Genomic DNA, 18,327 nt, shown 5'->3' with positions numbered 1-18,327 from the left:
ATAGTGATTTATTTCAGATTTTATTTATTTTTCATCACATTCCCAGTGGGTCAGAAGTTTAAAAACACTCAATTTAGTATTTGGTAGCATTGCTTTAAATTGATTAACTTGGGTCAAACATTTTGGGTAGCCTTCCACAAGCTTCCCACAATAAGTTGGGTGAATTTTGGCCCATTCCTCCTGACTGAGTTGGTGTAACTGAGTCAGGTTTGTATGCCTCCTTGCTCGCACACGCCTTTTCAGTTCTGCCCAACAATTTTCTATAGGATTGAGGTCAGGGCTTTGTGATGGCCACTCCAATACCTTGAATTTGTTGTCCTTAAGCCATTTTGCCACAACGTTGGAAGTATGCTTGGGGTCATTGTCCATTTGGAAGACCCATTTGCGACCAAGCTTAAACTTCCTGACTGATGTCTGGAGATGTTGCTTCAATATATCCACATAATTTTACTTCCTTCATGATGCCATCTATTTTGTGAAGTGCACCAGTCCCTCCTGCAGCAAAGCACCCTCACAACATAATGCTGCCACCCCTGTACTTCACGGTTGGGATGGTGTTCTTCGGCTTGCAAGCCTCCACCTTTTTCCTCCAAACATAACGATGGTCAATATGGCCAAACAGTTCTATATTTGTTTCATCAGACAAGAGGACATTTCTCGAAAAAGTATGATCTTTGTCCCCATGTGCAGTTGCAAACCATAGTCTGGCTTTTTTATGGCGGTTTTGGAGCAGTGGCTTCTTCCTTGCTGAGCGGCCTTTCAGGTTATGTTGACATAGGACTTGTTTTACTGTGGATATAGATACTTTTGTACCCGTTTCCTCCAGCATCTTCACAAGGTCCTTTGCTGTTGTTCTGGAATTGATTTGCACTTATCGCACCTTTTCGTACGTTCATCTCTAGGAAACAGAACGCGTCTCCTTCCTGAGCATTATGACGGCTGTGTGGTCCCATGGTGTTTATACTTGCGTACTATTGTTTGTACAGATAAACATGGTACCTTCAGGCATTTGGAAATTGCTCCTAAGGATGAACCAGACTTGTGGAGGTCTCCAATTCTTTTTTCTGAGATCTTGGCTGATTTTTTTAGATTTCCCCATGATATCAAGCAAAGAGGCACTGAGTTCGAGGGTAGGCCTTGAAATACATCCATAGGTACACCTACAATTGACTCAAATGATGTCAAGTAGCTTATCAGAAGCTTCTAAAGCCATGACATCATTTTCTGGAATTTTCCAAGAGATATAAAAAAGGCACAAAGTAGATGTCCTAACCAACTTGCCAAAACTATAGTTTGTTTAACAAGAAATTTGTGGAGTGGTTGAAAAACAAGTTTTAATGACTAAAACTTAAGTGTATGTAAACTTCGACTTCAACTGTAGCATTATTCATTATAATCTAAAATCCTAAACTGATCCTAGATCGGCTTTGTGGATACAGGCTCTGACCTAATACCATACAGACAGTAGTTCAGTGGCTTCACCTCAGTGAGACTGTGTGTGGTCCTGTGCTGCTCAGCTGGTTCCTCTGGGGGTTCAGGAGGAGGTGTAGTCTGGTTGTCCTCCATGTCCATGGTCCCCTCAGGGTTCCCCAGACTCTCCTCACACCCCTCCTCCTTCACCAGCAGCACCTCTGGACCCTCCTCCTCCTGGAAAAAGACAGGTGACAGAGACGTACACTCCCTCAGGTACGTACACACAGATAAACACATTTTCAACATGAAGTGTTTACGAATCCCCGCTACGTTTGAATCCTATATTGTCATTAGTTACTTCATTGTTAAACCCATCACAGACATTAATATGATGTTGTGGGTAAAAAGAAGTCCATTATAAGTCAAAAGTCAGACAAACCTGACTAATTTATTGGTGTACTGTAGGTGTTTTGCTTCATAGTTTGTTCTCCATATTCTTTTTAAAATAGGGAGCCAATTTGTTTTCACTAGTTTTATTTCCATAAGTGTTCTAATGGAACTCTTGTCCCTCTGCAACAGACTTATGGTGAGAAATGTTTGAACCATGGAACAGCTATAAAATCACAGTATTGAATCGCAATACATATTGTATTTTGTGATATTGTATCGAGGTCCCTGGCAATTCCTGCCCTAATTTGTTATAAAGTGTGGTTGTGTGTTTGCAAAATAGGGTACGATCAGATGTGATGTGTACTGAAGAGAGTCTCAATTAAAGTCTTGAATTTTGTGTTTATTCAACATAAAACAAGTTTTAAATACACCATTGGAAAACCACACATACGTGTTTCTCTGCGTACCCGGCCCACCACCTCAAGCTCAACAAGACGGAGCTGTTCTTCCTCTCGGGGAAGTCCTGCCAGCTCCAAAACCACATCACGGTTGATTGACAACTCCATGGAGTACAAAGAACAAAGCAATGACTTCCTGCAACTGTGATATATGGTTGTCTCACCCAGCTATCTTAAGATGAATGCACTACTAAGTCGCTCTGGATAAGAAAATCTGTTAAATGACTTGCATGTAATGTTACAACAAAACAAAAATCTGCATGAACTTGATAAACTGCATTCATTTCCTCATTAAAAGTGTCTTAGGAAAAATAAAGTAGTTGAATGGAAGTAATGAAATGGGCATTTGTGAACATCATATAGCCTACACAGTACAAACAATATGTAACAGACATATTTTTTTATATATATCACACAATGTCTGGACACAATATTCAACAATGAAATCTGTTACTCTCGTTATTGCAAATGCATCTGTGGACCTTTTCTTCTAACAACCAAAATGAATCTTTATATTTAATGCAGGGTTTGATCTAAACATCAGAAGCTATTGAGTGGAATGGTTACTTTCTATGTTATAGTGGAATGGTTTTTCTGCTGCTTCCCTCTGAGAATCTCCGGTGTGGACCTTCAGGTGCATCTTCAGGTTGCCAGCCAGGGCAAAGCGCATGTCACACTGGGTACAGCAAAATGGTTTCTCCCCTGTGTGGACCCTCTGGTGCCTCTTCAGGTCACCAGCCTGGGAGAACCTTTTCTCACACTGGGGGCAGCTATATGGTTTCTCCCCTGTGTGGACCCTCTGGTGCCTCTTCAGGTCACAAGCCTGGGAGAACCTCTTCTCACACTGGGGGCAGCTGAAGGGTTTCACCCCTGTGTGGACCCTCTGGTGGATCTCAACATTCTGGAGGCAGCTGAAGCCTTTGTTACAGAACATGCAGAGGAACCGTTTCTCTTTACTACTACCTGATTTTGCACACCCACCCTGCGCCTTGGCCCTTTGGTCCTTTGAGTTCAATACCTGATTGAAAAGGATGCGGTCGTGTGAATCCGAAGGGGCCATCAACGTGGATACTGGGTCGCAATCCCTGAAATTGTGTAAAGCGTAGTGGGTGGTGACATTTAGATTAGTCTTTAAGCTTCCCCTGTAATCAAAGAAATCTTTGCCTTGTGAGTGTCCTCCTAAATGAGTCTCATCTACATTCCATGTCGGAGGAGCGTCGCCCTCCACTTTTACGTCATTTACAACTATAACCTCCCCTTTCTTATCTTCGCACCCTTCAGAGTATACACTACTACTGTACCGGTTCCATTCCCCTCTAGACAGATCAGTCTGTGTCTCTAAACCCAAGGATATGTTACCAGGGTCCATCTCTATAGCGTAAGAACAAGACGGATCATTGCCATTCTCGAATGTGTCACCTGAGTCCCGATTGGATGGAGCTGTCCTCGGGCTTGGGTTACCGTAAAGTAAATACTCTGAACTGGGAGCAGGAGAACAGCCCAGTGTCCCCAGTCTCTCTGGATCTGACCTGAGGTCAGATCCTGTGTGTAAAAGCCTTTTGGTTACAGTTAAAGTCTCGGTGTCTGTCTCTGACTTGAGGACGGCGTTGGGCGTTCCACTGACCTCCGTGATGCTGTGCCGTGTCCTAGGCTTGGGCGCGGCAGCGGTGTGTAGGTCCTCCGTGGCTACAGGGTGGATGTCTCTGTTGTACCGTGGGTCCTCCTCTCCTTCAAACTTCTCCTGCTTGACCAGAGACGATCCTCCAGGACCTGCAGCCTCTACATCTGCAGACTGACACAAAGAGAGGATGTTATTAAAGGCATTTTAACTGGATAACAATGTCGCAGTGAACTCACAAGCTCTGTTATGGCAGATAAATAAGGATTTACATGAATAGCTGAGGGGAGTCTTTCTGAAATAAACAGGACACATTTGATGTACTGTAACGTTCTGTTACACTATGACACTGACCTCTATCACGTTAACATGCTGGGTTGAGGTTCCACTCCCCTCATCAACAGTGATTGGTTGGTCATCTCGCCATGTATTGTATCCCGCTGGCTTCACAAAGGTCCTGTGGCCTTCACCTGAGTGAGTGGTTGGGGGAAAATAGGTGGTTAGGTTAGCAACTCTCAATGATCAACGGTATATTGTACACTAATGACAGTCTACATTTGACAAGGATGTAAGGTAACACTTCACCTAACTTCATATACTATTTATTGATTATGTTCCATGCATCACATCCTTTTATAAGTATTACAATTGGAAATATGGTTAGAATATGATACGGTCTTTGTGCAATAAGAACAGTCTTAATTGACTTGTAAAATAAAACAAATTGTGCAGGGTAAGTATTGCATACTATCCAAACACTAACCAAGACCATAGACTTAGACAGACATCACATTGTATCTGTCCCATTATGAGTCAGTGAGAGCATGGGCAGCACCATTGTAGTACAGACTGAGATATGTTCCTGGATTCATCCAAAGGCATTGAGATTACCAATAAGGAGGAAGGGGCGCTGCTCTGTTGCATCATACCGCAGTGTGTGTTACGTTTGATGTGGCGTTCTTTTATGTTTTTAATTTGTACACTTATTTCACAAACAATCTGCCAATGATGGATTTACAGTGGTGGGGTGTTGTAGTGATCTTGTACATACCCGCAACAAAACGGACTAAATGATCAACACTGCTGGCCACAGAATCCAATACAGCAGAGTTCCTACTACACTTGTGGCCAAAACTTGAGAGAATGACACAAATATTGAATTTCCACAAATGTTGCTGCTTCAGTGTCTTTAGATATTTCTGGCAGATATTACTATGGAATACTGAAGTATAATTTCAAGCATTTCAGAAGTGTCAAAGGCTTTTATTGACAATTACATGAAGTTGATGCAAAGAGTCAATATTTGCAGTGTTGACCCTTCTTTTTCAAGACCTCTGCAATCTGCCCTGGCATGCTGTCAATTAACTTCTGGGCCACATCCCGACTGATGGCAGCCCATTCTTGCATAATCAATGCTTGGAGTTTGTCAGAATTTGTGGGTTTTTGTTTGTCCACCTGCCTCTTAAGGATTGATCACAAGGTCTCAATGGGATTAAGGTCTGGGGAGTTTCCTGGCCATGCACCCAAAATATCGATGTTTTGTTCCCCGAGCCACTTTGTTATCACTTTTGCCTTATGGCAAGGTGCTCCACCATACTGGAAAAGGCATTGTTCCTCACCAAACTGTTCCTGGATGGTTGGGAGAAGTTGCTCTCGGAGGATGTGTTGGTACCATTCTTTATTCATGGCTGTGTTCTTAGACAAAATTGTGAGTGAGCCCACTCCGTTGTCTGATAAGCAATCTCACACATGAATGGTCTCAGGATGCTTTACTGTTGGCATGACACAGGATTGATGGTAGCGCTCACCTTTCCGGATGCCCCAAACAATCGGAAAGGGGATTAATCAGAGAGAATGACTTTACTGCAGTCCCCAACAGTCCAATCTCTGTACCCTTTTCAGATTATCAGTCTGTCCCTGATGTTTTTCCTGGAGAGAAGTGGCTTCTTTGCTGCCCTTCTTGACACCAGGCTATCCTCAAAGTCTTCGCCTCACTGTGCATGCAGATGCACGCACACCTGCCTGCTGCCATTCCTGAGCAAGCTCTGTACTGGTGGTGCCCCGATCCCACAGCTTAATCAACTTTAGGAGACGGTCCTGGCACTTGCTGGACTTTCTTGGGTGCCCTGAAGCCTTCTTCACAACAATTGAACCTCTCTCCTTGAAGTTCTTGATGATCCGATAAATGGTTGATTTAGGTGCAATCTTACTGGCAGCAATATCCTTGCCTGTGAAGCCCTTTTAGTGCAAAGCAATGATGACGGCATGTGTTTCCTTGCAGGTAACCATGATTGACAGAGGAAGAACAATGATTCCAAACACCACCCTCCTTTCCAAGCTTCCAGTCTGTTATTCAAACTCAATCAGCATGACAGAGTGATCTCCAGCCTTGTCCTCATCAACACTCACACCTGTGTTAACAAGAGAATCACTGACATGATGTCAGCTGGTCCTTTTGTGGCAGGGCTGAAATGCCGTGGAAATGTTTTTGGGGGATTCAGTTCATTTGCATGGCAAAGAGGTTCTTTGATATTAATTGCAATTTATCTGATCACTCTTCATAACATTCTGGAGTATATGCAAATTGCCATCATACAAACTGAGGCAGCAGACTTTGTGAAAATTAAAGTGTGTCATTCTCAAAACTTCTGGCCACGATTGTACAATGCAACACAAACGCGATGGATATCCCAACAGCCCATCTAATCCCCGATTGTCTGCGAGTGGTTTACAAACCCAAATGTGGAAAGAGGAAAAACTTCCCTGACCCATCAGTTATTAATCAATGCCCAGTCACTGAGGGGGAAAAGCAGATGAGCTGTCAGCGAATCTGCGCTTCCAACACGAATACCGGGAGGCCTGTTTGCTGGCATTTACTGAGACTTGGCTCAATGACAGAGTCCCGGCAGGGAAGTGGAGCTGGCCAGCTTCACTCTGGTCAGAGCGGACCGTGATCTGACAGTCACAGGGAAACATCACGGCGGGAGCATCTGCCTGCTCGTCAGGGACCAGTGGTGTAAACCGATCCTGCTGAGAGAGACTCTGTACCCCCGACATTGAACTGCTTTCTGTGTCACTGCAACCCTATTATCTGCCCTGTGAGTTCCCCCAATTGTTTGTTACCGTTGTGTACATTCAACCTAAAGCTAATATAACAAAGGCATTAGAGATGATTTATCTGTCACAGAAACTGGAATATATCTCCTCCGACACACCCACATTTATTTTAGGGGATTTTAACAGCAGTACTTTGCACAAAGTCCTGAGCACATACCACCAGTATGTGAAATGACACACTAGAAATAATAAGACTTGATTTGTGCTATGGGACAATACCAAATGCGTTGTCTGCCACTACCAGACCTCCCCCTGGGGACATCAGACCACAATGTGGTCTATCTCAGGTCAACCTACTGTTGCCTCCTGGAATGGGAGAAACCTACAGTTAAACGTACAGATCTGGAAGAACAACAGTATCACTCGTCTCCAGGGGAGTTTTGACTGTACCATGAGGACAGCAGCTCTGATCTTGATGAACTCAGATGTTTCAGACTAATGTAAACTTCTGTGTTGAGTCAGTTGTGCCTACTAAAACCTGTAAAATCTTCCCTAACAATAAGTCTTGGGTATCAAAACATCTAAAATCACTACTACGAAAGAAGGCAGTTTATGCTGAGGGTGATAGACAGGCTTTAAGAGATGTACAACGTGAGATCAAAAGACAGATTCTGGTGGACAAGGAGGCATACAAGCAAATGGCGGAGAGGACCATCCTCAGGAAACTCAAGGGTGGCCTGGCAAGGGATTAAATCCATGGCTAGCAACCCCACATAGGCAGGGGAAAAACAGTTCTGACCTTGCTAGACATGAGGGCCAGAACATTGCTAATGAACTGAATGGTTTCTTCTCAAGATTTGAATCAGACAACCTTGCCGGAGGTAAAACAAATGGAAGCATCATTAAATGTTTGAGAGGGTTGTTGTTAAACAGGCTGATGTTTTGAAGTTGTTCAGGGGATGTCACGCACACAAAAGCCCAGGCCCAGACAGAATAAGTGGGCATGTGTTAAAGCACTGTGCTGAACAAATGGCTGGTATTTTTACAGACATTTTCCAATCCTCGCTTGACCAGCAAGAAATACCAGTATTGTGGAGAGTCAATAAATATACCAATTCCTAAAGCATCTAATCCCTCTGTGCTGAATGACAACCGCCTTGACGTCTTTAATAATAAAATGCCTTGAGAGAATTGTGAAAAGTCATTCTCGGTGTCACCCAGATGCTCCTCGACCCATTTCAGTTTGCCTATCAGCCCAGCAGAGGAGTTGATGATGCCATTCTTACGCTCCTCAACATGGTCTACAGACTTCTAGAGGGTGCCAAATCCCATGTCAGAGTTTTGTTTGTTGACTTACCTTCTGCCTTCAACACAAACCAGCCTTACATTCTGGCGGAGACTCATTCAGGACTTCTCCTTAGATGTGGGGCTGGTTTTGTGGCTGTTGGACTTCCAGAGCCAACAGTCAGAACAGGTCAAAATAGGTCCCCATGTGTCGGACATACCCAACAACACAAGCTCTCCTTAGGGATGTGTTTTGTCCCCACTCCTGTACATCTTGTACACTAATAGTTGTACTAGTTCCCATCCTGACAGACACAGTGTTAAGTTCGCTGATGACTCAGCCTGTTGCATGATGACGAGGAACACCATGGCCCGGTCCTAAATGACTTTGTAGAGTGGCGTGACGAATCACACTTGGTCCTCAATACCAATAAGACCAAAGAGATGTGCATAGACTTCAGGAAGCATACAACACCTACCAGAAATCAGAACATAGAGATTGTAGAGAAATATAAATATCTGGGTGTCCTCCTGGGCAATAAGCTTCAGTGGAGTAAATGTACAGACCTCCAAAAAGAGTCTATAGAGACTGTACTTTCTCAAAAAGCTGGGATCTTTTAATGTTAATTGTACTATACTGACTCTGTTATACAAATCTTTAATTGAGAGTATTTTTAACTCTTTGTATTGTTTGTTTGTTTGGCAATTCCACTGTCAGCCAGAGAAGTATGCTGAGAAGGATTATCACCACAGCAAGCAAGATACTTGGGAGTCAAACAGACAGGCCTGTATGAGATGTGAGAATGCTGTTCATCGACTACAGCTCAGCATTTAACGACATAGTACCCTCCAAACTCGTCATCAAGCTCGAGACCCTGGGTCTCGACCCCGCCCTGTGCAACTGGGTACTGGACTTCCTGACGGGCCGCCCCCAGGTGGTGAGGGTAGGTAACAACATCTCCACCCCGCTGATCTCAACACTGGGGCCCCACAAGGGTGCGTTCTGAGCCCTCTCCTGTAACTCCCTGTTCACCCACGACTGCGTGGCCACGCACGCCTCCAACTCAATCATCAAGTTTGCGGACGACACAACAGTGGTAGGCTTGATTACCAACAACGACGAGACGGCCTACAGGGAGGAGGTGAGGGCCCTCGGAGTGTGGTGTCAGGAAAATAACCTCACACTCAACGTCAACAAAACTAAGGAGATGATTGTGGACTTCAGGAAACAGCAGAGGGAACACCCTCCTATCCACATCGATGGGACAGTAGTAGAGAGGGTAGTAAGTTTTAAGTTGTTCCTCGGCATACACATCACAGACAAACTGAATTGGTCCACCCACACAGACAGCATTGTGAAGAAGGCGCAGCAGCGCCTCTTCAACCTCAGGAGGCTGAAGAAATTAGGCTCGTCACCAAAAGCACTCACACACTTCTACAGATGCACAATCGAGAGCATCCTGTCGGGCTGTATCACCGCCTGGTACAGCAACTGCTCCACCCACAACCGTAAGGCTCTCCAGAGGGTAGTGAGGTCTGCACAACGCATCACCGGGGGCAAACTACCTGCCCTCCAGGACACCTACACCACCCGATGTCACAGGAAGGCCATAAAGATCATCAAGGACAACAACCACCCGAGCCACTGCCTGTTCACCCCGCTATTGTCCAGAAGGCGAGGTCAGTACAGGTGCATCAAAGCTGGGACCGAGAGACTGAAAAACAGCTTCTATCTCAAGGCCATCAGACTGTTAAACAGACACCACTAACATTGAGTGGCTGCTGCCAACACACTGACTCAACTCCAGCCACTTTAATAATGGGAATTGATGTAAAATATATCACTCGCCACTTTAAACAATGCTACTTAATATAATGTTTACATACCCTACATTATTCATCTCATATGTATACACTGTGTACTCTATATCATCTACTGCATCTTTTTGTAATACATGTATCACTCGCCACTTTAAACTATGCCACTTTGTTTACATACTCATCTCATATGTATATACTGTACTCGATACCATCTACTGCATCTTGCCTATGCCGCTCTGTACCATCACTCATTCATATATCTTTATGTACATATTCTTTATCCCTTTACACTTGTGTGTATAAGGTAGTAGTTTTGGAATTGTTAGTTAGATTACTCGTTGGTTATTACTGCATTGTCAGAACTAGAAGCACAAGCATTTCGCTACACTCGCATTAACATCTGCTAACCATGTGTATGTGACAAATACATTTGATTTGATTTTGAGATCTTTAAAAAGGTCAGGGCCCTCAGCAAGGCTCACAAAATCATTTTAGAACCAAGCCACCCCCTGTACCCTGACTTTGAACTACTCCCCTCTGGGCGCAGGTTTAGGGCACCCCTCGACAGGAAAAACAGATCTAGACAATCATTTGTGCCAGGTGTAATATCCCTCCTAAATAGCTCGGGCTCATGTCCCTATCGACCCAGTAAGACCGGCAGGCTTGTCTCTTTTTATTGGTATGTAAAGTGAGAGTTGTATTGTCAATTTGTTTTGTTATTTAAATCCCACTTTAAAACGAGTACGTGACACTGCAAATAAATTTCCCCATGGGGACAATAAAGTCAGTAAAGTAAATAAGTGCATGGCCGACGTCTTCCCACAAAGTGACCATATGAATGTATCCAAACCAAAACCCATGGATTTCTGGCAATATCCACGCTGGGCTAAAGGCTAGAGCTACCGCTTACAAAGAACAGGACACAGACATGAACACCTACAAGAAATCCTGCTACGACCTTTGACGAGACATCAAACATGGAAAAGGACAATGTAGGAGGAAGGTGGAATCCTATTACTGGCTCCGACGCTCTTCGGATGTGGCAGGGTTTGCAGACTGAAATGCCCATTGATGCAGAACTCCCAAGCGAGCTAAATGCCTCGCATGCTCGCTTCAAAGAAAACATGGAGTAATGAATGCAAGCCCATGTTGTTCCGGATGACTGTGTGATCTCGATCTCCATGGGCGACGCAAGTTAAACACTCACAAGACTGAAAACCTGGGAGTGTTCTCAGAGCCTATACAGACCAGTTGGCACGTGTCTTCAGACATTTTCAATCTCTCCTTGTCCCAGTATGTAATGGAAAGATGGTGCTGACAGACATGGTCGCCTTGTTTCAGGCTCCTAAGCAACTGTACAGTATAGTTTCTTTTTTTTCGCTCTCAAATTATTAGCCCAGAATGTTATTTGCATTATTACATACAGCCTGAAATAATTTTGGGATATCAGAGAGGCGGTAACTCACCAGCATTTCAACCAGGAATATGTCTTTCTTGAATAGGATCCTTTGTTCGTACCTTCCAAGGTGATAGAACTTATCCCAAAGGCTGCTCCAAAACGCCACCGGCGGAGAAGAGGTATTCGGAGTGGACTTTTAGTCCAACTCAGGAGGCGTGCACACCATCCACCGCATCGGAGTATATTACTAGCTAATGTTCAGTCTCTGGACAATAAAGTAAACGAGCTCAGGGCGAGGATCTCCTAACAGAGACATCACGGACTAACATATTCCGTTTCCATAAATCATGGCGCTCTCTGGATATACTGTCCCAGTCCATACAGCCAGCTGGGTTTTCAATACATTGTGCAGATAGGAATAAGGAACTCTCCGGCAAGAAGTAAGATGGAGGTTAACCACTCACGGTGTGATTGTGGTAACATACAGAAACTCAAAAACAGGAAGTACCTGTGCTAAGGTCTATTCAATGCTGGTCTGACCAATTGGAATCCATGCTTCACGACTGTTTTGATCACGCAGACAGACTTGTTCGGACTGACATGGTGGCTGAGTTCATCAGGAAGTGTATTGGGGATGTTGTTCCCATGGGGATGATTAAAACCTATCCAAACAAAATTGTGGATAGATGGCAGCATTCCTGCAAAACAAAGTGTGAACCACCGCATTTAACCATAGCAAGGGCAAGGTGACTGGGTATATGATTGTTTGTATTCAGTCTAGTTATGCCCTCCATAAGGCAATCAAACAGGCAAAATGTCAGTACAAGAAAGTGGAGTCGCAATTCAAATGGTTCACACACAAAACGTATGTGGCAAGGACTCCAGACAATCATGGGTTGTAAAAAAGGGAAATCCAGCCACGTCACGGACACCGACGTCTTGCTCCCGGACAAGCTAAACCCCTCCTTCGCCCGCTTCGAGGATAACACAGTGCAACCAACACGGGCCACTCCAGAGGACGGTGAGCTCTTGTTCTCCGTGGCCAATGTAAATAAGATATTTAAGCGTCTTAACCCTCGTAAGGCTGCCAGCCCATACAGCATCCCTGGCCTCATTCTCAGAGCATGCGCAGACCAGCTGGCTGGAGTGTTCACAGGACATATTCAATCCCAGTCTGCTATCCCCACTTGCTTCAAGATGTCCACCATCATTCCTGTACCCAATAAACAAAACTGAACTCAATGACTATCGCCCTGTAGGACTCACTTCTGTCATTATGAAGTGCTTTGAGAGGATAGTTAAGGATCTAATCGACTAGACCCACTGCATTTTGCAAACTGCCCCAATAGAGCCACAGACAACGCAATCGCACTGCCCTATCCTATCTGGGCAAGAGGAATACCTATGTTAGAATGCTGTTCATTGATGACAGCTCAGCCTTCAACACCATAGTTCCCTCCAAGCTCATCATTAAGCTCGGGGCCCAGGGTCTGAACCCCACCCTGTGCAACTGGGTCCTGGTGTTCAACAGGCTGCCCCCAGTTGGTGAAGGTAGGCAACAACATCTCTACTATGCTGATCCTCAACAGAGGGGCCCCACAAGGGTGCATGCTCAGCCCCCTCCTGTACTCCGTTTACCCATGACTGTGTGGCCACTCACACCTCCAACTCAATTATTAAGTTTGCAGATGACAACAGTATAGGCCTAATTATTTATTATGTATATGTAGTGTATTCTAGTCAAGTTCATCATATTCAACTATTGCTGTACATATACTATTATATCCACGTATTCTTCAGATATATATATATATATATATATATATATATCTAAAAAATAAATATATATATATATATATAAAAAATGTAAAGTGTTGGTCACGTTTCATGAGCTGAAATAAAAGACCCCAGTAATGTTCCATACACACAAAAAGCTTATTTCTCTCAAATTGTGTATATATTTGTTTACATCTCTGTCAGTGAGTATCTCTTTGCCAAGATAATCCATGCACCTGACAGGTGTGGCATATCAAGAAGCTGATTAAACAGCATGATCATTACACGGGTGCACCTTGTGCTGGAGACAATAAAAGGCCCCTCTAAAATGTGCAGTTTTGCCAACACTCAATTCCACAGATGTCTCAAGTTGAGGGAGTGTGCAATAGGCATGCTGACAGCTTGTATGTCCACCAGAACTGTTGCCAGATAATTTAATGTTCATGTCTCTACTATAAGCTGCCTCCAATGTCGTTTTAGAGAATTTGGCAGTACGTCCAACCGGTCTCACAACTGCAGACCATGTGTAACCATACCAGCCCAGGATTCCACATCTGGCCTCCTTACCTGCGGGATTGTCTAAGACCAGCCACCCGGACAGCTGATGAAACCTGCCTTGATGACAGCTTTGCACACACATGTGGCATTTTCTCAACCAGCTTCACCTGGAATGTTTTTCCAACAGTCTTGAAGTAGTTCCCACATATGCTGAGCACTTGTTGGCTGCTTTTCCTTCACTCTGCGGTCCAAGTCATCTCGATTGGGCTGAGGTCAGTTGATTGTGGAGGCCAGGTCATCTGATGAAGCACTCCATCACTCTCCTTCTCAGTCAAATAGCCCTCACACAGCCTGGAAGTGTGCTGTCCTGTTGAAAAACAAATGATAGTCCCCCTAAGCACAAACCACATAGGATGGTGAATCGCTGCAGAATGCTATGGTAGCCATGCTGGTAAAGTTTGCCTTGAATTTTATATAAATCACAGACAGTCACCAGCAAAGCACCCTCACACCACCTCCTCCATGCTTCACAGTGGGAACAACACATGCAGAGATCATTCATTCACCTAGTCTCCATCTCACAAAGACACGGCGGTTGGAACCAAACATCTCATTTGGACTCATCAGACCAAAAGGACAGATTTCAACCGGTCTAATGTCCATTGCTCAAGTTTCTTGGACCAAGCAAGTCTCATCTTCTTATTGGTGTCCTTTATTAGTGGTTTCTTTGCAGCAATTCAACCATGAAGGCCTGATTCATGCAGTCTTCTGTTTACAGATTATATGTGTCTGTTACTTGTAAAGCATTTATTTGGGTTGCAATCTGAGGTGCAGTTCACTGTAATGAACTTATTCTCTGCAGCGAGGTAATGCAGGCTTCCTTTCCTGTGGCGGTCCTCATGAGAGCCAGTTTCATCACAGCGCTTGATGGTTTTTGTGACTGCATTTGAATAAATGTTAAAGTTCTTGACATTTTCCATACTGACTGACCTTCATGTCTTAAAGTAATGATGGACTGTTTCTCTTTGCTTATTTGTGTGGTTCTTGCCATAATATGGACTTGGTCTTTTACTAAATATGGCTATCTTTTGTATACCAACCCTACCTTGTCACAACAAAATAAATTCCACAAATTAACTTTTAACAAGACATACCTGTTAATTGAAATGCATTCCAGGTGACTACCTCATGAAGCTGGTTAAGAGAATGCCAAGTGTGCAAAGCTGTCATCTAGGCAAAGGGTGGCTACTTTGAAGAATATGAAATATATTTGGTTATCACAGTTTGTCTTCACTATTATTAGACAATGTAGAAAATAGTAAAAATTAAGAAAAACCCTGGAATGAGTAGGTGTGTCCAAACTTTTAACTGGTACTGTATGTGTATATATTTATTTATTTATTTATTTATACTCCGGACACCAACATTGCTCATCCTAATCTTTCTATATTTCTTAATTCCATTATTTTACTTTTAGATAAGCGTGCATTGTTAGATATTACTGAACTGTTGGAGCTAGGAACACCTGCAATAACATCTGCTAAACTGTTGTATGTGACCAATAAAATTGAATTTGATCTCAACGTTTCAAACTGACCACCATTGTCCCTGTTCCCAAGAACTCCAAGGTAACCTGCCTAAAAGACAATCATCCCGTAGAACTCACATCTGTAATTGTGAGTGCTTTGAAAGGCTGGCCATGACAACATCATCATCCCAGATGCCCTACCCTGGATCCCCTCCAAGTTGCATACTGCCCCAACAGATCCACAGATGACACAATCTCCATTGCACTTCACACTGCTCTCGCCCACCTGGACATGAGGGGAAATAACTATGTGAGGATGTTGTTCATAGACTACAGCTCAGCATTCAAAATTAAGAGGGTTAAACCAAGGCCTCATACCTTTTAAATGGTTAATAAATTGTGTTATGATAAACTGTAAGGTCACCTCTTCTAGGAGACCCGTGTGTGTCTTAACACTTGTTTTGAGTGTTGTGCCCTTCAGACATTATCAGAAGGCGGAAACTGCCTACGTTCATACATACTCCTCCTGTCTGTGCCCCACCTGGCTATCGGTTCTGAGAATACGACTAGTTTTCTGAAAACACAAGGCCGCCGCAGGCCTGATGAAAACAGACACCTGTCAGAAGATGCTTGGACTCGTTCCCCTTATGACCCTATACTTGTGATGAAAGGTCAAGTTTCGGTCAAACCCACCTCTGAGCTTTTAATTGCTGATAAGATGGTTGCTGCAGTTAGGGGGAGGTTAGATTTGTTAAAATGTTGCCATGGAAACTCGCAAGGATTGGGAGAAGCTATATGAATTACAGGATGTCTTAGACATTTTGCGGAACCTGGGGAGAGCTATTATGTACTGTACTCTGTACCAACTTCTGCCTACAATTGTATTACTAAAGGAGTATTTTAATACTTAAAACAAAGTCTGCTTCCTTTCCATTACTAATGTATGTTTGATAATTATATAGACCTGATCATTTGTTAAAGAAATTGACCAACAAAAACCATAGTCCCCCCCCAAGCTCGGGACCCTGTGACTGAATGTCTCCCTCTGAAACTGGATCCTGGACTCCCTGACGTGCCGGCTCTAGGTTGTGAGGGTAAGCAACAACACCTCCGCCATGCTGACCCTCAACATGGGGGCCAATCAGGGGTGCATGCTTAGTCCCTTCCAGTAAACCCTGTTCACCCACAACTGCATGGTCCAGTCATTTCATTCTCAACCAGGATTTCATCATACATGTCAAGCAGTGAAGTTTCAGCTCCGTCTGTCAATGGCCTCTCTTCCTCGGTGCACACGGTCACTGTGTTCGTTTCCATCTTGTCCAGCTATGTATGCAACACTTCACATAAAACCTGTTTCTTGTCTGCATCGAAGTAGTGGTCCTTGTACTTAGAATCGAGCATGAAGACGGCACAGTAAAGAGAGAATGCCACGAATCGCTTGTTCACAGCCTGTTTGGCGGTTTTGTTTTTTAGTTTAGTTTATTTTATTTTTTACAGGGACAGTGCACATTAATCAACGTTTCAGTAAAAGTGCCGGTTTTAGCCAGCCGGCTAATTTTCAACCGCAGTCCCTGGGCAGGTTATTAAAAACAATTACAATATAGACAATAGCACCATAAACATAGCAACATAGGACAAGCAAGACATAGCATACAGACAGAGCAACATAGAACAAAAAGCAGCAAGTCAAAATTCATAAAAGCAACAAAGTGTTTCCACACCTCACAAGCTACAGACAACATGGAAAGCGGCAACACACAGCTAGGGACCATGTTCACAAATCTGATTGACCTTTAGCCATGTCTTCAAGCATTTTGTGAAAGTGTGATATGTGGTGCAGTTATGTGTGTCTGATGGCAGTGTATTCCAGACATGGGAAGCTCTCACAGAGAATGCAGAATTACTAAAGGTGCTTTTCCTTGTTGAACAGGTGTTTCAATGCCATGACAGAGGGTATCGCGTATGCTGCAGGTGAAGTTGATGAGCTTATTTCTCGAGTCAGTTGTTAGAATGGAGCTAGCGTGTTCATATTTCCAAGTTCCAAACACATTCTCAAATGCCATTGAAAAGGCAGCAGCGCTATGACAACCAGCACATTCATGAGCATGCAATACGACTCATGTTACAATTTGTATTTTGCTTATTTTTTACTCTGCATCATTGGGAAGCGCTTGTAAGCATGCATTTCAAAGTGAAGTCTACACCTGTTGTATTTGGCACATGTGACAAATACAATTTGATTTGAGGCCATCTCCATTTTGAAGTAGTCCATTTTATTTTTCTACTACTTCTATGAGTTGGCAAACAAACTGGAAGTGTGCATACTGCCACCTGTACTGTGTTGTTTGAACATGTATAAAGCCAAAGTTGGCGATGTACTGCCACCTGCAGTTATGGAATGTTTACTCACGAGTATAATTCGTTAGTTGATCAAAGATCCCTGAATGGCATAATGTGGCCCTTCCTTCACCCATTGGAAGTCCCACCCAGTTGACTGCTTCAAAACGCTGCCCATTGCTAACAAGCTTGAGTCCACTATCATTCTCTAGGACCAAGACACCATTTTGGGTAACACATCTGAACACATGCCCGCAGCCTCGGCCTTCTACAAAATGTACCTCTTGTCGTTCCTCTGTATCGGTCGAGGATCTTGACACTACTGGGACGACGCTCCCGTGCCACCTTCAGTTCCAGTAGCTGTAGTTTCCTCCGCAATCCCCGGTTTTCTTTCTGGCTTTGAGAAATTTCCAAACGAAACACTGCATAGTCGTCGTCTACGAGTTTACAGATCTCTACCACAGCTGCGTTAGCCAGCACCTCCATAATGGAAGCTATTTGAGTGTGAAAAACCATAACGTTGCCATTGCAGTTAGCCATTGTTAGCAGCTAGCTAGCGTTACCTAGATAACATATCGACCAAGTCCTGTCCCCAACGTGAATTAAAGACTACCTGAGTTAAGTATGTGATGCTGTGCCGTTAAATTAGTTTGTGTTCCAGGGTGTTAATAAACGTCTAAATAACAACATAAACGCTAACATGAAATTGTATTTTGTCACTGTTAATTTCTCTTCTGTGTAGAAGGAA

The 18,327-nt window shown here is 43.7% G+C and overlaps 1 protein-coding gene and 1 long non-coding RNA gene across 3 annotated transcripts in view; one reads left to right on the top strand and one right to left on the bottom strand.

Moving 5' to 3' along the window:
- LOC124001577 overlaps window positions 1–2,582 on the top strand; it is a 10,561-nt gene extending 7,979 nt beyond the window's left edge. Inside the window, exons 3-4 of the long non-coding RNA XR_006832813.1 lie at window positions 1,624–1,686; window positions 2,223–2,582. This is a non-coding gene — a long non-coding RNA (uncharacterized LOC124001577). The remainder of the gene's footprint in view (window positions 1–1,623; window positions 1,687–2,222) is intronic.
- The window catches only part of LOC124001574, a 22,307-nt gene extending 3,980 nt beyond the window's left edge, over window positions 1–18,327 (bottom strand). For both annotated transcript variants that reach the window (XR_006832812.1, XM_046308481.1), the window contains exons 1-4: window positions 17,861–18,327; window positions 4,234–4,349; window positions 3,886–4,053; window positions 1,483–1,647 (exon numbers count right to left, since the gene is read on the bottom strand). Coding sequence is in view for 1 of the 2 variants with exons in the window: in XM_046308481.1 (XP_046164437.1) it covers window positions 1,483–1,647; window positions 3,886–4,053; window positions 4,234–4,349; window positions 17,861–18,119 (708 nt within the window). In the remaining variant the exon portion in view is untranslated. The remainder of the gene's footprint in view (window positions 1–1,482; window positions 1,648–3,885; window positions 4,054–4,233; window positions 4,350–17,860) is intronic.

The sequence above is a fragment of the Oncorhynchus gorbuscha genome, linkage group LG17, assembly GCF_021184085.1.
Source record: "Oncorhynchus gorbuscha isolate QuinsamMale2020 ecotype Even-year linkage group LG17, OgorEven_v1.0, whole genome shotgun sequence".
Classification (NCBI taxonomy): Eukaryota; Metazoa; Chordata; class Actinopteri; order Salmoniformes; family Salmonidae; genus Oncorhynchus; species Oncorhynchus gorbuscha.
This window is presented reverse-complemented; position numbering and strand designations above follow the sequence as displayed.